This window comes from Manacus vitellinus, unplaced genomic scaffold (genome assembly GCF_001715985.3).
Source record: "Manacus vitellinus isolate BGI_N305 unplaced genomic scaffold, ASM171598v3 scaffold_11_pilon, whole genome shotgun sequence".
Classification (NCBI taxonomy): Eukaryota; Metazoa; Chordata; class Aves; order Passeriformes; family Pipridae; genus Manacus; species Manacus vitellinus.
Genome location: NW_021938895.1, coordinates 2,883,794 through 2,905,243, shown reverse-complemented (window position 1 = coordinate 2,905,243; position 21,450 = coordinate 2,883,794). Strand labels below are relative to the sequence as shown.

The following is a 21,450-nucleotide window of genomic DNA, read 5'->3' as shown; positions in this document are numbered from 1 at the left end:
ATTAAACAAGAAAACAATTGAAACTCTTTCACAAATGCTTTCTTTCCTTAAAGGAACAACTCAGAAGAAAGTGTCACCCTTGTAACTTTCTTTTTTTTAACAGTCGTCACAAATCTGTGTAGGAGACTCTCTGATTTGCAATTAGCTTATTTTTAATAGAATCGTATCCTTCCCAAAGAAATTACATAGAAACACCAAAATCATTATTTTTAAGCATTAAAAAATGTGCTTATATCAGACTGCTAATTTTTCATCTGTAGTGATGCCTCTCCCTTAAGACAAATATAAACCAGAAACAGATTCAACTCAACTATTTTGGTTGCTTTACTCTGCAGATCTTTACAAGGCACATTGTTTTTCTATTGAGTACATTGGGAACTTAACAAGCTTTGTTTTGATGGGACTGTCATTCTCCTAAATCATTACTAATCCTCATCCTTCCAACACTTAATGTTTAAAAATTACTCTGCAGCTGCACTTGAAAGATGACTTTGTTACCACTCACAAATACTTCTGACCTTGTCTTGACTAAAACCAAAATATTTCTGAATCTTGAAGGACTGAAGTCAAAGTGGGTTTAAGAAAGCTGGTAGCCAAATTATTTGGAGAGTTGCTCACCAGGAAGAATCAGGGCAAATGTGTCCCCACTGTGTAATTCAGAGCCCTGATAAGTGAAGCTCTGATTCAGATTTGTCTCCTAAGGAATCCTTTCTCTCATGCTCCAGTTCTCCAGTGACTACAGTAGGAATTTAGGGAGATTACCTTTGGCAAACTAAAACTGGCCTTTATGAATACTTCCCTTCCCATGAGGAAAATTATATATCATCCAAGCTATCACTTCTGTTAGTCATAAAAAGAAAAGAAAAAAAAGGCATTTTATAGCATCTGAAGTGAATACAAATTTTTTATAAAAACAAAATTTCTCTCTTTCTTCTTCCTCTGAGTACTCAAAATATTTTCCCATCTTTAATCCCACTATTTTGGTCAAGATGGAAAGAACTACATTGTACTGAGGACTAGGGAGTGAAATAAAACTGTCACCATGTTTTAATTAATTTACAGAAAGAGGAGTTTGAGCCAGTAGAGTTGTTTGTCATCAGGTTTTCATTTTCTGTATTGAAATGAGCCTTCATGCTTCCAGCTGGGTTTCGTTCATCACCATCGAGTCTCTGTGTGCAGATATGGTGTATGTCCTGTGGGACAGAGAAGGGGCAATGATCATTTTGTTCATACCAAGCTGGAAATTAAGTTCCTCATTCTGGGAAGTGGTTTCTCCAGATCATTTCATTCACTGCACAGGCCTAGGAAAGCCAACTTGCATTCAGCATCAGGGACTAGGTGAAACCCCCTTAAGAGGGATAACTTGGAGGTTAAACACAAATCCAGCCACCAAAGAAGGCTACTTTGGATTTGTCTCTCACTTGACTAAAACTGTAGAAGGGTTTTTAGTAAACTGTAAACATTTAAAACATGTTTATACTCTATATGTTCTGCAGACAAAGTAAATCTGAGTGCAAGATTATGGAATGATCTGCTATGAGAAGCTGTGGAAGCTCAAGATGTTGACTCATTCTGAGCAACACGTCAAAAAATGCTGGAAGTGATAAGGGAATAATATGAATGATAAAGTTGTCCTTCATACCTCTAATAAGTACATGCTGAGGAACATATGTTTTAGGCCTTTCAAGAAAATTACTGGAATTCTAATGTTTCGCAGTCACTTATATGTGGTATGGCATTGGTGGCCTTTGTGTCAGTCTACACTGCCAGATTAACACCCATCATTTTCTCATTGTTCAATCATAGAAGTAAGGTACTTGTCTGGGGTAATGCAGAATTAGAAGCACTTTTCCTCCAAGTGCATAATTAGTGTTTTCAGGAACTCCACTGGTGTTCATCATAAATTTTGCCTGAAAGTTGTAAATAGAAAGCAGTTTTCTTATGAGACCTTATTATACTTTGATTTGTTGAGTTTGGGCTTGGTTTTCTGGTGTGAATGTTACCTACAGGGTGATTAAGGAACTATTGTCTCTCCCTGCTGATTCTGTAGCTGAAAGACATAGTATTAACAGGTTAATTATGTAAGGAATTAGCACAATTCTCTTCCATTTACTTCACTGGCAATAGAGGTCATCAACACCTTCTGGAGGAAAATCATATGATGACACGACAGGCTTGATCCCAAAACCACTAAAAGCAGTGGGTCTTTTTTCCAAACTATATTAATGGAGTTGCAGCTGGATCTAAAAGTAAGGACTGTCTCCTTGCTTCTCTTTATACATCTAGAGCCTCTTCACAAATTCCCATGGCAAGAAATACCCCAAATAAGTCATGCTTAAAAACAAGAAATAAGCTTCATAGAGCTGTGATCCTTGGTAGATCTTAGTTTGGTATTTTTTGGAATGTTGTGTAATTAAAGACATCCTACTTTTCAAAGAAGAAATTACCTTGATTTCTTCAAAGAGTTCTTCGCTTTCAGTTCTCCTGACCGGCAACAGGCAAATTTACAATCTATGACCTGGTAAATAATTGGGTTGTACATGGCTGCTGACTTTGCAAGCAGTGTTGGTACCACTGAAAACTGAATGGGAACTGAATCCGGCTGTCCAAAGGCTGACCAGACTGAGACCACGGCGTAGGGGATCCAGGCAATGAGGAACCCTGCGCAGATCAACATTGCCACCTTGTGAGAGGAGAAAAGAGAGGAGGAGGTTTATCCAGCACAGAGAGACACTGGAAGCACGACACAGAGCAGGGCAGAATGCAAGGGAACATGACACTGAATGGAAAAGAAAAATGATGACTTGCTTCAGGTAAATTTTCAATATGAAGAAAATCTGTCACACATCTTTATCTAGTGCCTGTTTTTCTTTCACCTGACACAGAGTAGTTAATGAGTCTGTTATCACAGACCTTTAAAAATGGCTAAAGATGAGGAAACTTAATGAGATCTCAGAAAATTATAATCATTTGACACTGGATTTAAATTATTTAAGGAGGAGAGTCCTTTCGAAACACAGAATCTCTTTTTTTTTTTTTTAGGATAACTTACAGATAATATCAGAGCTGCGAAAAAGATCTTCTGAAAATTGAGAATATAATTAAAACTGACAATGCTAGTACAATGTTTAGTTATCTTTCTTCTAAGCCATATCATGGATTTGTACTCCATTAAGATATGTAGATAGTCTAAAAAAGCATATTTCCAGCAAATGTTTCAGTTCTGATAACATGTTCCCAGTAAATTAGTAAAGGACTTCCTTATAATACGAGGAAATGTAACTATAAGAAAGTTTAGTATAAATGTTTAATAAAGTGTTTGGGGCTAAAATTGGAGATTTATATACTCTACCTGAACCAGCCTGTCTGCACTCAGTCACAGCCTGGTATAGTTTAAGATGACATCATGCAATAATACATTCTGAAGAACACCTGCCATTATACTGCTGCCATTGACAGGCTGTTGCTGCATCCAGACTGGGAGTAGTACAAGTGCACTCATTTGGAATAAGGCAATTAGCAGGATTAGGAAAAAAAAATCACCAGAAAATAAAAGGATTTTGGATGCTGCATAATCTTTTCTGTACATTATTTTGTTGTCTGTCACTGAAGGAAGTGATGTTCATGTGAGCCAAGGGTCTCAAACACAGTCTTTTTGTTTTAAATTGTGCTCTGGAGTCAAATGGGTTATAAGGGAGACTCATTTTCCATATTTATATTTATCCTAACATTATGTTCCCCACTGTGGATCCAAGACAGGAGGGACAACTACTAGTGCTTCAACTCAGATCACATTGAAGTTTTATGCGATCCCTCCAATATGGGAAAAATAAATCTGCAGCCTCAAATCAAAAGTTTGCATTGTTCTTCAAAGGAAATTTGCTGAATAACCACAAAAAAGTACCGTATTGAAACACCCCTTTGAAAGGCAAGTACAGCTGTACCAGCTGTATTGGCAGCACTGGTTGTACAGGTACCAGCTGAGATTCTCTAATATGTTTAGACATATTGTCCCTTATTGTTCTATGTTATATAATTTTCAGTTTAACTCACAAAAAAAAATGTAATAAAATTTGATCAGCCAAGCAAAAGTTGCTGCTTGTCTCTCTCTTGGCATGGCTTACAGAGGCTGGCGAATTTTTTACAGCTAAGGAATCTCGGTTTGTTCAACACAAGTCTTTATTTTGAGAGATTTGCTGGCACAATAACCAGTATCAAGGCTCATGGCTGTCACCATTGCCAAAGAGAAAATAGATTCAATCTTAAGGAAAAACAGGATATGGTCTAAGATGCAAAATTAATCTTAGTACTTCAGTGTATTTTTATCACAGGGCTGAACTTAAATGATAAATTATTTGCATAAAAACAATTGCAATGTCACAGGACTGATTTTAGTTTATATCTTCATTAACAGAGGAACGTAAACTGTCTGAAAGTTTTATTTCCCTGCTACAAAATCTGCTCCTTATCTATTTTCTGTTATAATTTCTGTGCACCTCGAACACCTTAAATTAATCTTTACAACTGTTCCTGAAAGCAAAGGGTGCTTTATGGGGGGGAACAAGGACACAGGGAGATGATATGACTTGTAAGGTCACACAGGAAAGCTGTGATAGAGCTTCAGAGTGAACCATGATCTCAGGGACTTGAGTGCTCTAATCACAGAATCATGTTTCCACTCCTGTGTTTCCCATCTTGACAGCAACAAAGGAGAAAGCTACAAGAACCACCTTCAAGGCATCATCCTATTGTCTCCAAACCTGCTTCTGTGACACAACAAATCAAACCGAGGTAAATGCTCCTACCTTGGTCAGCTTCATTTCAAGTATGTGGCTGTTCTGAATCCTGGTATCGTAGTGAGCGACTTCTTTGGTGGAGGATTTGACTTTCAAAATTATCTTGACATAGGAAAACACAATCACCGCAGTTGGGAGCAGGAGGCAGAAGAAGAGAATACTGAGAACAAAAACCTGTCCAGCCACCGAAGCCTGTGCCAGCCACCAGTCCAGAGTGCAGGAGGTTCCAAATGGCTCAGGGGCATAGCTCCCCACCCCAGCAAAAGGCACCGTAGCCCAGAACATGGCATAGGCCCAGATTATTGCCAGACAGACAAATGCATGATGTCTCTTCAGCCAGGTACCTGCAAGATAATTCCAGAGTTACAAGCTCATGCCCAGATGTATCTGGCACGATTGAACATGCCATGTCACATGGAAGTGTTCAATGCCAGGTTAGATGTAACTCTGAGCAATCTGGTCTAGTGGAAGCTGTCCCTGCAGGGGGGTGGAACTGGATAGTCTTTAAGGTCCCTTCAACCCAAACCATTCTATTCTTCTATGATTCTATAAAGTACGAGTTTGGTCAACTGTTTTACAACAACTCTGTAGTGTTAATCTTGCCTCTTTTCAGGTATCAATAGTGATCCTGAGCAAGGCCCTCCAGCTCGTGTTGTGCCTCGTTGTCTTAGTTTGAAAAAGGTTTTTTCCCTGCAGTGGGAAAGTGGTTAACTCCAGGGATGGTGTTCTTGGTGTTGAGCCAATCAGAGTACCCCTGTGAATTTAGCATATTACACAGACCCAAAGAAAAGCTGTTTGGCAGAGAGAATTGGAGCCATGAGGTAACCAAGGGGAGCCCCGAGTTTGGGGGTGCCCCTGGGCATGCTGTAGCCCTGGTGCTATGGCCAGGGCTACAACATTCCCTCACCGTTTTTCCCCCTGTGAGTGTGGGAGGCAGCAGCAGGGATCATGAAGCAGAGCAGAAGGAATTCCAGGCAGAGGAGAGAGAAACTTCAAGCAGTCTCACTGCCACCTCCCCTGCCACGGCGGGAGGAGAGGGCGACTGGAGCTGAGACTGGAGAGAAAGAGACAAACTGAGAGCTTGGAGGTGCCCCTGCTGAGGTTTGGACGGGGACAGCCAAAAACCAAAGGATGAGGAATGCAGGGGATGGCCCCTCCTGCCACCTGGCAGCCCAGCTGATGCTACAGCTGAGACAGAGAGAAGCCAAATCAAGCAGGTTCGAAGTGGAGAAGTCCCTAAATCTTACTTCCTGGGGGGAACCTTCGTGAAGCAGGGGAAAAGGACTCGAAAGCTTTGACTCCCTGTAGCTCACGATGCAGACCTGGTGCAGCAAGTGCTCCCTCGCAGCCCAGGAGGAGCCCTCGGCAGAGGCCGAGCAGCTGGTGGGGATGCAGAAGACCCCTCCTGCCCTGAAGGTTCTTCTGGACTGATATGGGAGGGCCCCAGGAGTGGTAGAAATTGTATTAATACTGTGTATTTATTTGCTTCTTCGTTTCTACAGGTTTTATTTTGTTAGTAATAAATTTTGATATAACTCCCCCATGCTGAGTTTGTTGCCTGTCTGAAAACTTCTCTCATCATTTTAGCAGATTTGTGGGGGTTTGAAAAATTGGTTTTGAGGCTCAAACCACAACACTCATGAAGACAAATGCACACTCATATGAAAGACTCCACCTAACTTTTTTTTAGATCTTTGCTTTAAGTTGTGATGGTTTACAACTGAGAAGAGTCCAAACCAAAACAATCCAAGCAACCAGGCCAGCAACAGTTGTGAGAATCTTGTCCAATAATTTTGGAAATTGCTTTGTGGTCTCTAACAGTGTATTCATGGTGTGTGATCAGATGAGATAGAGGTTCAACCTACATGAAGGACAAAGACTTTAATTCAGCTTTTCATTACTCAGTATGAAGGCTCACCCACAGCAACTGTACATTGTAACTTACATTATTTCCTATTCTTTCTGTCATGTATTACCTGGCTAAAGTTCAATCTCAGGACAGTTCTCAACATAAATTATTAAACTAAGTGACTTTAAAAAAAGGCTTTACAGAGGGAATGAGATATGCAAGATATATTTTTACCTTGTCATTCTTTTCCAGTATAGAAAATCACCATGAGTGTCCGGTCAGAAGTATCCATAACAGGTGTTTTCGTGTATCCTTGCCCATTTTTTTAATTAAGCCTAATTTTATTAAATGCATGTCTGGAGCTGTGGAGTGTGGAATATTGTCTTTCTGCTCATCTTGCATACAGCTCTAATCCATGTGGAAAAAGCTTCAGTTTACAGGCTTTCCATCATCACCTATATTCGACATTTTGGATTTGGATAGAACAAGTAAAAATGTGTAATTTTTTCAGAAACTCGAAATATGGTGTAATGATCCTTTCACTTTGGAAGCTCCAACCTGCTTGCAGTCCCTGACTCACAGAGGAGTTTTCACTCACTTCACACCAACATTGAGGAGCTTTCTGCTGGATTTCAGGATCAAAGCAAAGAAGCACCTGTAATTTTAATGTGACCAGTGTCCCTTCACAGCTGATTTTACATTTCCAGATCACTGGAAGGAAAATGAACACTGCCTGACAAATTATGTATTCCTGTATGATGGTTGAGAGACAGAAAGGTGGTTTGTTGGGCTCAGGGGTGGAAAAACAAAGCAACAATAGAATGAGTATTAAAAGAGTGACATTATTTTTGCAGTTATTGTCAAACCACAGCAACCTAGTGCCAAAAAAACCCAGGTGCACCAGGTTCCTGATGACTGATTTGGTCATTATACAGATAATGTCTAATTTAACCTCCTAGATTGAGCATTATGTTTATTGGTCTCCATCCTTTTGTATGGACAACCATGATCAGAGTCCTTGAGCATAAATGTTTTGAAGTGTTCTGTTCCCAGGGAACTCAGACACAATGCTAAATACCAGAGCTGGTGGCATGAATGCAGTCAGGCATGAAATATTCACTTCAGTTCACCAAATCTGTGGGAAATTGTCCATGATTTGAGTTGCCACTGAATTATTTTGATAAGACTTCTATAGGAAGAACTGAAATCCTGCTTAATGTGAATGGTGTACCTAGAACTCTGCTAAGGAGACCTTCCCTGCACTCCCACTTAAGGAAAAAGTATGGGCATGCCAGGATCTATGATAGCACAGGATCTACAATAGCAAGTCTTAGCACAGTACCACAGACTTTAACTGGTTACACAGACTGGCTTACTTACACTTTCTAGCTGTAGACATTCCTTATAACTTAACCTTACATGACTGACATTTTATGTCATTATAAAGAAATCTGTTGTGTACCCCTCAAGTCACATGGGCAAGGTGTTTCTTATATGTAAAGCCACCTTGAGTATTCCCTGTGTTTTAATGGGAATTTAGTCCTTTCCAAAGCAGGAAGAACATCTTTTCTATACTGTGACAATTTCTTTTAACTGGAAAGAACGAAGCCTATCACACATCATATTCAGAACATACAAATATTGATGGATATGATGGTAACAGCTTTCATTGCTAAATTCATTTCATCCTCTCAGGTTCCATCTCCATATTAGAGCTATGATATCACATTATGAATTATTGCCCATCCAAATCTCTTAGATGTTTTAAATAGCTTGCCACATATCTTAGAGGAATTTAGGCATCTAATAGGGAATATTTCTATTTATTGGTCCATAAGATCTTGAAATATGTGCAATACTTGCATCTGCTAATGTTAATTAGCCTTGATACATAAAATGGTTTATCTATTATGGATTATGAAAACTCATGGTTTAAGCAGACAGCAGAGAGACAACAGTGAAGATGTTATGTCCAGTAAAAACAATTTAACTGGGATTACTTGGATCATGAAAATGTGTTTCTCTTATCTATGTATTCTCCTCTATATTTTACAAAAGCATTCTGAAGAACTTAAATGTGATTTCAGTGTAGTAAACTATACACTTCATATGATTCCTCTGTAGTCATAGATAATATAGTTATCTCCATATATAGATATAGAGTTGTCTTACCATAGGACAAGTGGCAGATTTTTAGGTACCTGTCCAGGCTGACAGCTGTCATGGTAATAAGGCTCCCACAGCCAAAGAAGAAACCAGCCCATCCATACCAGCGGCAGCCTATCCATCCAAACATCCAGCGGTGACAGAAGAAGGAGATGATACTGAAAGGTTTACCTACAACTTCAAAAAAGGAGAAGAGAGTGTCAGTTGACTGATAAACCCCATCATCGATAAAACCACCCTTTTTCAGAAAGGCAAACCCTCTCCTTTGGACAAAACTTCAATGTCAAGAGGAGGCTTCAGGCACAGCAGATGCGAGGACTTAAAGCAAAAGGAGGGTAAATTTGGATGAGATATTAGAAAGAAATTCTTTATTCTGAGGGTGGTGAGGCGCTGGCATGGGTTGCCCAGAGAAGCTGTGGATGCTCCATCCCTGGAAGTGTTCAAGGCCAGGTTGAATGAGGCTTAGAGCAGCCTGGTCTAGCGAAGGTGTTGCTGCCCATTTGAGGGGTTTGGAACCAAATGATCTTTAAGGTCCCTTCCAACCCAAAGTGTTCTGTGACTCATGTGCCCTCCATCCACAAGACTAAGCCTAAGACAGCCCTAGCTACATCCCATAGCATCAACACTGTGGTAGGATGAGCCAAGTCTGCAGAATTGCTGGAAATAGGTGCTATGCTGTAGCCACAGGAAACAGAAGTAAACCAATATTCTGATACCCACCATGGGCAAATTCTTCCCGTTATGAAAACTTCAGAATATGTCAAGTCCACATGTAAACACATGTCAGTATCCAAAAAGTACAGGTGATGGGTGAGTCTGGGCTTGAAATAGGCACAGATCTAATCTACATCCCTAGGATTGTCCACTGAGTGTCTTGAAGCACAAGATAAAGAAATTTGCCTTCAAAAAGGACTTTTACAAACCTGTCAAGGCCCAACAATATGATATATAGTGAAGTGTTAGATGAGAAGGAAAGATTCTGCTATGGTTGAGCTGCAGAAGTAGTTTCAGCTCCTGTCCATGCCACACATTTCCTTGGTGCCTCTCAACAAGCCACCTGGTCACAGACAGCAAAATTTTCTAAGTTTCCCCCAAAAGAGGGGAAATATATAACATATAATATTTTTGAGGCTCTGTCTTAGTGGCACTTCAGCTCATTCCTCCATTTATAAAACTGAGGGGTGCATTATGGAGGAAGTGAAGCTGAGACAAATGTTCCATTCTCACATTAAATCAGATTTACCTTATTCATATTCTTTGTAAGCATTATAAAAATAAGAAAGTTTGAAACTTGTATTTTCTAGTTAGAAAATTACCACTACCTTCTGATTATTAATATTTTTTTTTGGTCAAAAACCAGACAAAGAAAAAAAAACAATGTTAATGGAACAGAAAACTCAAAAATTTATAATCTAGGAACATCAGCATATTTTCCAAATCTTTCATTTCTAATTACCAGACTGACCTGAAATGCTCCCAAGCCTGAACAGTTCAACTGCAATATTCAAACAACATTAAATATTGAACTCCACATTCCTGTGACTGTATTCCTTCCTCCACAGGAGTAGCCAGAGCACCTCAAGGATTTGAAAACATCTCAGCTGCCCTGGGCTAATTTCCCTGGCTGAACCACAGTGTCTGTAATGTCATAGCAGCTCAGTGAATTGGTTTATAAAGAGGGTCTTGCAAACTGTAATTCCCACAGGGTAACCTGTTCATAGAAGAGAAGATAAAAGTCTCTATTATGTTGAAGTGATCTGCAGGAAAATATGTTGAATTGTTCCCAAAAATATTCCATTTTGCATCAAACTGGACATAAAACTAAACATTCTGTTTTCAGTATTAGTAGAAAATTAAAACATTTCTACCAAAAACAAATATTGCATAAAATGGCCTTTGCTCCATCTTTATGCCAAAAACATCATGATTGAAAACCCATCAAAACCAGATTTATTTTTAAACAAAGTATTTTGAGATTGTTTTCCTTTAGCCTAAGCCTGTAAGGAAAGTTCTGCCTGAGCCTGAAAGTTGTGCTTGGGTCAATGTATGATGTGCTTTTCTCTGAGCAGAATAAATGCACTTCTAATTTTTCAAGCAAAAGTTGACCTCAGTGATTAAGTTTCAAGAAAAACATTAAATATGGCAAGGTCTGGGACATATGCTAACAGTCAGCAACTTTACTCACATAAATGATTGCCAGCTTTAAAGGCCAACACATTTATTTGCACAAAATCAAATTTCTCTTCAGCAGCAGGACTCGGAGCAGCTCAGAGCACGGTGTCAGTGCAAAAAGAGCCCGATGTAGCTTTGAACGAGGGGCTGGTGCCACCCTGTGGAAATCTGTAGGAAACAGGGCCATGGCAGAACTTGTTTCTTGAACAAGGTGCCAAGATAAGTGTGTGAAATGTGAAGATCCTGGGGGAAAAAAATCCCATCTTCATTCCAATCAGTCCAGCAGATTGAATACATCACATTTCTCAGGTGAACATCGTCAGTTAGCAAAAAAACATTAGAGAAGGAAGAAAAAGCCACATGGCTGTGCCAATCACAATTATTTTTAATTCCAAAACTTAAACACACAGATAGATTGAGATTCCCCATGGAAGAAAGCAAGGTGACAAGGTAGTATGGTGTTGACACACCTTAAGAGAGAAGCTGTCAGCCCTCATGCTAGGAAGGCTCCCAAACTAGCTGTAATTTGCATGGTTGAGACCTACAGTTTGCGTGGTTAGGAGATACCTATTAAACTCATCAAATTATAGAATGGTTTGTCTTGCAAGAGTTCTTAAAGATCAAATAGTTCCAATCCCCCTGTATTGGATAGGGTTACCTCCCACTAGACCAGGCTGCTCAGAGCCCCATCCAACCCATCCTTGAATACTTCAGGGATGGAGTATCCACAGCTTCTCTGGGCAACATTCAAAATATATAGCTAGGGAAATTCTCCTGAAGAACTTCCTATCATTGGAGTGACAATCATAAGAGTCAAACATGAGATTTATAATGTAAGACAGACTCTTAAAGACACAAAGGAAATGGGAGTATCACAGAAGAGTAAAAAAACATTTTGTTTTTTTCTCCTTAACTTCTAAATGTTGAAAGATGGAAATAGTGACTCCACGGCAGAAATGCCAAAGAAATCTTGGGATTTTTTTGTGTGGTAGCAATGATATTTGTATTAACATCTTTCTTCTACTGAATTCGTATTTCCTTCAGAAATCCATGTTTACTGATCCAAACCCCTGGAATCTGCAGGGGTGAGCAAATCCTTAGCCTTGTACCATGAGAGCATAACAGGCATCAGTCAGGGGAGACTGGGAGCCACCATTTCATATTGTTCAGTGCTATTTTGGGCATTTGCATGAAAGCAGCAGCATTTGGCAGAGATGAGGGCAGGAAAACGGTGTACTGCAGCTGAGGGCAGGGCTCCCAGTGTGTACAACACACAGGGGACAGATGACTTTGTGAGCATGGGAATATATTGCCATTTATATTGCATGGGGGAGATCCCATGATCAGATGGGTCTTTATACTTATTGGAGTGCCTGCCATCCAAAATATCCTTTTCTAAAGGACATCCTGCCCTTCTCCTGCATCTGCAAGTAGCCATGAGCAGCTGAGTGAGAGACTCATGTCAAGAGCCAAAACAGCAATCTCCAGAGGCTCTTGACTCTGCAACTCTGTATAAACTTTTCCAAAGCTCTCTCCTTCTGTGCCGGGACATCCAGACTGTGGGGTTGAAATAAAAATCCTCCCAGTTGGCTGCTGTTGCTCTTACTCTACAGATTGACACAAATGCTTATTTTTCTGATCCAGGCATAAAGGAGGGTGGTAACTAGAGAGAAAACTATTAGCTTTGGTAGGCTGGTGACTACTGGCTTTTTCCAATTATTTGACCAAACATGTATTTTTGAGGCACTTGGATCCCTTCTATTGCATCCTACAGCAAGAAAACATAGTTTTCTGTGCCTGTAATACTGAGCTATTTTGTGGTTATTGTGCCAGGGTGCACATGGAAACTGTTTTTGGAGACGTTGCCCAGTGCTGGGATGAGCAGGTGTTTTGCCTGATTGATAAAATCAACCCTATTTTTTCCTCTGTACTGTTAATTTCTTCCCATCAAGTTGTTCAGGAATGTTGTTTTCCATCCTTCCATGTTATTTATATGCAAATAAGAGAGCAGAAATATCAGTAGCAAAAGGCCTTTGGGGCTTCCTTGACTTTCGGAGGAATGCCTCTTGCTGCTGCCAGAAAGGATGGTGGGATAGTAAAAATGAGTGAAAACAAAGACATGGAATTACCTGAAATGCCCAGATCACACACTGCTAAATTAACAGTCATTATCTCAGCAGGTCTCAACTTCTTTTTTCTCTTTGAGGACATAAAAATAACATACCCATTTCCCAAGGTTGAAAGGATCCCTGTAATAATGAAAAACAGAATAACAATCAAATTAGAAGCCTCCTCAAAAACAGCAATACCCCATCTTCCTTGTGAAATTCCCTGATATTTTCAGCCTAAATCTGTGGTCCTAAGGCTGGACATTTTACTCTGAAACATGGTCATCTCATTGTCATTATGCAGCTCATAGAGGCATCGACTACAGACACCTCCCTCCCTCAGCAAATACTATTTTCCCCTCTGCAGCAGAGCATTGCCTTCACCACCTGAGTCTGCACAACTATTGACTGAATGTTCTCAACAGAAATCCCATAATTCCTCTGTTATTGTCAATCCCATTTTTTCTCACAAACCATAAGGACTCCTGTGTGACCAATCTTAAATTTATTATATGTTGTAATCAGAGGTAGAGGAATGTAAATTAAGATATTAATATGAAATCTTGAATTTTACAATAAAATTAATTTCTATAATCAGAAAGAAAAACAATAAAATTAATCTGATTAATCTGATTTTAACTTCCAGGTGGAATTCAGTGCATGAGCAGGGACCCATTTCTTGTTGGCTGACATCTTTTTTTCCATATCACCACCTAAGCAACCACAGAGAACCACACTGCAAGTGGTTGATCACCCATGGAATTAATCACACCGGTACCAAAAACTGTAGGGTTTCCATTTCCCATAAAGAAAAATGTTTCTTCACTAACTCAGGTTTAAGTTCAGCATGAGGGTTTTGTTGAGGAAACACAGGACAGCACACACAACATCCCTTTCATGAAGCAAGAATCACACCCAAAGGTGGAAAACCCAAAGGGACCTTTGCCCATAGAGTCTCACACCAGAGCAGAGGAGACAAGTAAGAAGGAGGGAAACACAGAAGAAAAGACTGAAGAGCAAAGAATGACAGAAACCCCAACCTCCTGCCCTGACATTGTCTCACCAAAGGGACCTACAATGGCAACGAGGAAGATTTTGGACAGGAGTTCAACTCAGAGAAGCGTGAGAAAAGGTGTTCTCCTTAAGTACTTTATGTTTGTCATCTTTGTTTCTCCCTACGTAAACAATAATTAAATGTTAAGTTTGGGGGGTTGGAAGTTTGGGGATTGGAACTGGATGATCTTTAAAGTCCCTTCCAACCCAAACCATTCTTTAATTCTATGATTCTAAATTAAATTCCCCTCAATGAGTCTGTTTGCCACTTCAGTAACTGGGGATGGATCTCCCTGTCTTTACCTCCACCCTGGTTTCATCTCCACTGTTTTTTCTCTGCCTATTTCCTCCCTATCCCACTGTGAGGGTCATTCTGGGCGCTTGGCTACCAGCTGAGGCCCACTCACCACACTACTTCAAAGAAGTCATAAATACGCCAACTTTCCTCTGTTGATGAGGCAGCAAAGTCACCTTTTGTGATGTCTTCATCCACATGGCTCTGCTGGGGCAAACTCAGCTGTATTCTATGTTTCTAAAAGACCCCAGCAGCCCTCCAAGCCTCCCAGCAACTCTGACCTCTCCAAATACTGCACCTTTGAATACCACAAAATTTTCATCAGAATCTTCTGTCAGGCCAGACCTCAGGAATTGAAGCTCAGTAATTTAATTATTTAGTAATTAATTGGGTAATTCAGTAATTAATAGGCCAGTATTTAAATGGGTATTTAATTATTTACCGTGGCCCATCAATGGAACAATCCCCTTGCAAGGGTGCCATGTCCTCAAAAAATTGAGAAGCCCAACCTGGGAACATCCATGAGGCAGAGAGAAAAATGGTTCTCAGAGGCTAAAATCAGACTGCTTACCAAGACATATAACCAAGACATGTAACCATAGAGCCAAGAGTTTACCAAACTCAGGACAAAAATACTTTGATTTTTAATTTTTTGGTATTAAATGCAACACTAATTGGACCCTCTTCTTATTTTTATATTGACAGTATTGTTTTCTAGATTATTTTAAAAAAAACAGACAGGACAGAATCTGGCTTATTATTGATCTTAAGTTTTCACAGTAAATTTGATTTACCCGTGGTTAATTAAATTTAAAGAACAATCTACTCTTATGGCTCTACAAATTTAATCTGAATTATAAGCAGAAAGAAGTATTCATATGAATTATTTTCTTCCTTGCAGCTAAGTCAATGAATCTCAATGTCGTGAGAATTTTTTTATGTATTTTAATCCTTTTCTCTCTTATTGCCATTTTTCTCTCCAGTGATATTTTAGATAACTAGAGTGTCAGCATCCAATTTGAAATACTTTTTGAAAGCACTTGACATTTTCCTGAATCTTTTTCAACTGACTGGCAGTCTAGAGAGACATCTCCATCAGGCAAGCCTCTAAAGCAACTGCTAATTATTAATACCAATGTTCCAGAGAGCCCCAGCCCACTGACCTCCTAATCCTGCATCTGGAAGGGGCCCAGTGATTAATTTATGTCTATACTTTCATTGACAATTGCTTATCTGAATTCTTTTTTAACTCCTCAGTGATCAAAACTTTATAATCTCCTTAGAGGAGCATCTAATGCTCCATTTCCCCTTCTATTAAATGATTTTCCTAGCAGTTAGCTGGAGACCTTGCTGGTGCAATCTCCAGGTCTGGTAGTTTGGAAACAGGGGAAAAAGACTCTTCAGTTATAAAATAAAGGCTCTTTTCCAGGAGTGAACAGTTCAGGGTAAACAGTCCACGGCACTGCAGCACTATTACATATATACAAAGAGCCAAGGATGTGATAACTAAAAAAGTGACACCTGCAGAGAAAGAGCCAGGTTGAGATACACGACCTGCAGCAAGAGGGGAAAGTGTTTAAAAGTAGTAAACTAAAGAAATAAGCTTCCGTTTCTCCAACTGACAGCAGTACTAAACCACTAGAGAAAATGAAAAAAAAAAAACCAAAATGATAGTTCAGGATTTTTTTTTTCAATTAAGCTGTTTCATAACATGCTGAGGAAGCATGCAGCAACAGTTTGCAAATCAATAGTTAGTCGCCACAGGGTTTCAGAGGAGCTGGCAGCCAGCAGGCCTCCACTCAGTAGTTTGTCACCCTGCCTGGCCATACAGAGAATCAATCAAGCCAGTGATGAAAAAGCTGGTGGGGGAAGTGACAAAGTAAAAAGAATTGGATTCTCAAAACCACATGCATAGTTTGATTTATTTTTTTTCTAGACAATTAAAAAAACTACACATGGAAATGAACTAATCAGGAAAAAGGATCATGTGCTCACAAAGAATTTAGCACAGATTGGTCAAGACCCCTGATTTTCTTCAAAGACAAAAAAATATTACTTCTTCTATTTCAAGTTGCAATACTTCAGCTGTAGAACCAGTCTGACCCTAAAGCTCTGCCAAGTTGCCTGTTAGCATCGCAGCCTTGTTCAGCCACAGTGCAGCTTCTTCCCCTTTTTGAAAGAAATTTTAAACTCATTTGCACCTTACACACCTCAAGGGCAAAAAGATGTGCAATAGCAGTCCTGGCTTCCCACCTCCTGGCTTCCCTCTCACTGCTATCAGGATGTCCACACAGGCCATCCTCAAGAGGGGCCACAATTTTCTTGGAAGGGATCTGCAAAGGAGTAGGGAACACAGTTCAGTGCTGCCACTGAACTGAAGGTGACAAGTTCAGTCTGAACCACAAGTTATAACAAAAAACACAGACACATAATTATAGGATCATTCAGATTGGAAAAGACCTCCAAGATCATCAAGTCCAATGTCTACTTGTTTTCTAAACACTTCCAGGGTTGATGATTCCACCATTTTGCTGGGCAGCCTATTCCATCTGCTGAACCACTTTTTCAGTGAAGAAATTTTTCCTACTATCGAATCGAAACCTCCCCTGGTGCAATTTGAATGCATTTCCTCTTGTCCTATCACTTGTTGGGGGAAGAGACCAACCCCTACCTGACTACAACATCCTTTCAGGTCATCGTGGAGAGTGATAACGTCTCCCCTGAGCCTCCTTTTCTCCATACCCTCATTGGTTACAGGAACTGAATGCTCCAGCTTGGTTTTCTATCTTCTGTAGATTACACACACAATTTATAAAGTAAAATCTGCAATACTGCAGAGTTACCCCAAGGCACAGCTATGCACAAGAGCTATTAGAGTTTTGCTTACTGTTTTGGACACTTGGGAGCTGTGATTAACTGTAAAGCTGCCAATTAAAGCAAATTTGCAGCCTTAGCAATCTTGCAGTGTGCAATTTGATGTCAGTGAATAGCTTCATAGAGGCAAGCTTCCTTCTCCACTATCTACCACCCAAAAACTTTACAGAGCAGTGCTTTATGTCCTAACATAGATGTGGATGCTTTGAATTGCCAGAAATCAGCTTAATGGAAAAGGAAATTTGAGTTGTTCGTTGTTTTGGGTTTTTTGCAGTAAGTAAAAAAAGCTACTCAGAGATTTACCTGAGAACAATGACGATGAATTTCCTTCTAAGTTCTCAAGTCCAAGATATTACTAAGATGTTGCTATCCACCTAAACATGAGTGGGTACTAAAATCTGGACCTGCACAGCAGGAGGTGGTAATGGTGGCATCCCCAAGGCACTACACTAAATCAGCCTTGTGAGCTACAGCTCACATGAGAAGAATCAATCCAAGTCAAGCTTTATTTTTTTTTTTTAAGAAAAATGTGCTTAAAGGTTACTTTGCCCCATCTATTCACAAACACAGAAGACCTGGCATTGGTCCTTCCATCGGTTTTGTTTAATTTCCTCTCTTAGAGGCTGAGCCATAAGGTGAAATTGTACTTTACTGGTAAAAACTATCACACTCTCCTTCACACAAATCCCTACAAAAGGGTGAGAAGGGAGGAGGGGGAGTGGAGGGTTCTGCACTTCTCTTGGCCTTTGGCCACTTCATGTGCATTACTGTATGATATACAATGTCTAAAACATTGCTGTGCTGGTCTAGAAATGGTCTAGTTGCTGAAATGGCTGATGTCACAACTGAGCAGCAGCTTGGTGCTTAAAAACAGTGCAATGATTGCTAAAAGGAATTAAAAATATCTGTGCCAGGTACCGGTGGTGTCTTATTCTACAGATCCAAGTCCAAGGAAGATGCAAATGCAGCATTTACATGCATATGTGAAGACCATAATTCCCTCTAATGAAAGCTGCTACTGGAGTGTGTAATGGCCATAAGGGTAAAGTAACTAACCAAGTAAAATGCAATGCAAAACAAGCACATAAAAAATAAGTTAAATCTGGATCTAAGTGTGGGATATGGTGTGTAGAGCCACACACACAGCAGAACTGTGTCTTTAACTTCCCTGACTTGGGCCACTGGATGCAATGAGTCCACCACAGGCTGTCTGATGTCCAGTCCACAACATCAGGAAGGTGGGAATCTTATTGATAAATCCAATATCAAAATGATTATCAGACCTTTTTGAATTATAATTGCAGACTCCTCACACTGCTCATGGAAGTCTTTGCCTTTATGACTGGTTTTTGGCTTTTCACTGGAAACTTTTATTTCCTGTTCCTTGCCTTAATTTGATTACACCTGAGTTTTTCAATTTGTTTCATACCTGATGGGGTATTTTTTTTTTTTTTTGAACAGGATAAATCTACCCTAAATACAGCAAACATAACAAGGCAACACAGTGTATACTAGAAAGATTCATTGCAGCTACTCAAATACATTTCCTGGGATTAAAGCTAAATTTGCTTAACAAAGTGAATAAAGACCCAAAGTGGGGGTTGTTTTGGACAGTTCAGTGAAGACATCTCTCTGCAGAGCAGCAGGAAAAAACATATATGTGAAAAGTGAGGATACATAGAAAACAGCACATGAATACCAAAACCAGCACTGAGAGACAGCTTCACCTGCCACCTCTGCTGCTCTGAATTCTTTTTTCAATAAAGACATAAGCAGGAAAAAAAATGATAAATTAGCAGAAGGCATAAGTAGAAGAGAAATCATAAAATAACTCTGATACCTTTATTACAGAAAAGATATTAGATTACTTAGATCAGTGGGAGGAAAGGCAGTACGTGAGAGTAGGAGGGAAGGATGTAAAGTAGTGAATGAGAAACATAAATGTAGGAATGACAGATCAATCCTTGTATTTTGTGCAGAACTGGTTGAACAAGTTCTGGTTGAATCAATACTGAAATAAATGTCAAGGAATACGGTACACCCTGTATTCAGACTGGTGTTCAGCTGTCTGAACTGAGCTCAGTTTGGTGTAGTTATTTACGTGTCCTTAGCTCAGCTTTAGGAGAAAATCGCTGTGAGAAACTGCATGAACCAAAGCCATAAAACATAACAAAACCTAAATATATAAAGAAGAATAGAATAGAATAGAATAGAATAGAATAGAATAGAATAGAATAGAATAGAATAGAATAGAATACAGAATAGAATAGAATATAGAATAGAATATAGAATAGCATAGCATAGCATAGCATAGCATAGCATAGCATAGCATAGAATAGAATAGAATAGAATAGAATAGAATAGAATAGAATAGAATAGAATAGAATAGAATAGAATAGAATAGAATAGAATAGAATAGAATAGAATAGAATAGAATAGAATAGAATAGAATAGAATATCCTGAGCTGGAAGGACACACATGGGTCAACGAACTCCGACTCCTGGCCCTGCACAGGACACCCCAACAATTCCATGTGCCTGAGAGCATTGTCCAAACACTTCTTGAATTCTGTCAGGCTTGGTGTTGTGACCACTTCCCTGGGGAGCCTGCTTCAGTACCCAATCACCCTCTGGATGAAGAACCTTTTCCTAATATCCAACCCAAACCTTCCCTGACACAGCCTCATGCCATTCCCTTGGGAGTTGAGACAAGTACTGACACAAAAAGATGTAACTCCAGCCTTCTCCCTAAAGCAAATTTTTCCTGCTGAATGATGACTCCTTGGCATATGAATACTTAATGCAGAAATCAGTCCCAGCTATCATCTGTGTGCACTAACCAGTACGTAATTGTATTTATTATGCTTGCAAAGTCACTTTGAACATGGTGAAGGACTGCAACACAGAAGGCCGGGGAGGGTGCTAGGCAGAAAATATTGTTCAGTGTAACGTGTAAAAGAGGACAGATGATGCCAGGAGCTGAGCAAGGTTCAAATGAGCACATCTCAGGATGTTCTCTGCTGCACAGGCATGTGAGAGAGGCTTTGAAAACAGGCCACATGGCATAGTGGGAAAAATTCATTTCTGCTCAGAGACAATTAAACCATAAGGTAGTAACTTATCAGTAGAAAAAAAAATACCATTTATTCACTTTTTGCTGGAAGGTCCACTGCCAGTCACTTGTGGCTATCTGGAGCAGCATTGTCTGTTGACACTAACTGTTGACACCATATTTCTAATGCATTTTCTCCTCTACCTCCTAGATTTTTCTTTCTAGTATGAAGAAATATGTAATTACACATCAATGCACAGCAGCTTCTGCTTCCTTTGTGAGAGCTACAAGCAGGTAGTCATATCTCAAAGACCAGTTATAAAATCATTACCAATTACTGTCAAATAAAAGCCAGCTATGATGTCAGCTTCTCTAGAAAGCTTTGATGCAAAAGGGTCTCCCTTCTGGAGATAATGTGGGACGTATTCTTCCTGGGAGGAAGTGTTGTGGTCTGATGCCATCCCACTCATGTCCAGTTAAGTGCCTGAAAAACAAAAGAACAGTTTGCAATAGATCACATCTGCTGCTGGAAAACACGAAGATATTTTTGTTCATACACAAGATGCATCTTCCCATCCTCATTTCTGCTCTGCCACTTGCCAGGGCATGGTAGGATCCAACTCAAAATTGCGTAAAGCATCCTGCCATGATCTATTTCATGACTTTATCCAAGAACATCGTTATTCACATGGCACCACAGTATAAAAAAGACATTAAGGTATTAAAGAATGTCCAAAGGAGGGCCACAAGGATGGTGAAGGGTCTGGAGGGTAAGCCATATGAGCAGCAGCTGAGGTCATTTGGTCTGTTCAGCCTGGAGGAGTCTGAGGGGAAACCTCATTGCAGTCACAAATTCCTTGTGAGGGGAGGAGGAGGGGCAGGCACTGATCTCTGCTCTGTGGGGACTACTGACAGGACCCAAGGAAATGGCCCAAAGCTGTGTCAGGAGGGGGTTAGGCTGGATATTAGGAAAAAGTTCATCACCCAGGGGATGTTTGGGCACTGGAACAGCTTCCCTAGGGAAGCCGTCACAGCATCAAGCCTGATGGAGTTCAAGTAGTGTTTAGACAACACTCTCAGGTACA

At 39.9% G+C, this 21,450-nt stretch overlaps 1 protein-coding gene across 2 annotated transcripts; it reads right to left on the bottom strand.

Annotated features, from left to right (window-relative positions):
* Positions 1-1,117: 1,117 nt before the first annotated feature.
* On the bottom strand, positions 1,118-20,850 carry OPN5 (opsin 5). Of its 2 annotated transcripts, none has more exons than XM_029965828.1 (6): positions 20,697-20,848; positions 13,113-13,232; positions 8,818-8,982; positions 4,806-5,140; positions 2,448-2,683; positions 1,118-1,193 (listed from the first exon to the last, which is right to left on the bottom strand). In XM_029965828.1, the coding sequence occupies exons 1-6, from the start codon at positions 20,833-20,835 to the stop codon at positions 1,130-1,132; spliced, it is 1,059 nt and encodes a 352-aa protein (XP_029821688.1). In that variant the 5' UTR covers positions 20,836-20,848; the 3' UTR covers positions 1,118-1,129. The 2 variants fall into 2 exon arrangements, with proteins under 2 accessions (XP_029821688.1, XP_008925292.1); XM_008927044.2 differs by having other exon boundaries at positions 1,130-1,193; positions 8,818-8,988; positions 20,697-20,850.
* Between the last annotated feature and the right edge of the window lie 600 nt (positions 20,851-21,450).

Excerpts from the sequence above, each read along its gene's own strand:
- OPN5 (XM_008927044.2), bottom strand. The coding sequence starts at position 20,835 with ATGAGTGGGATGGCATCAGACCACAACACTTCCTCCCAGGAAGAATAC. Across the intron at positions 5,141-8,817 it reads AATCTGCCACTTGTCCTATG|GTACCTGGCTGAAGAGACAT; the intron begins GTAAGACAACTC and ends ATTATCTTGCAG. Across the intron at positions 2,684-4,805 it reads TTGAAATGAAGCTGACCAAG|GTGGCAATGTTGATCTGCGC; the intron begins GTAGGAGCATTT and ends TCCTCTCACAAG.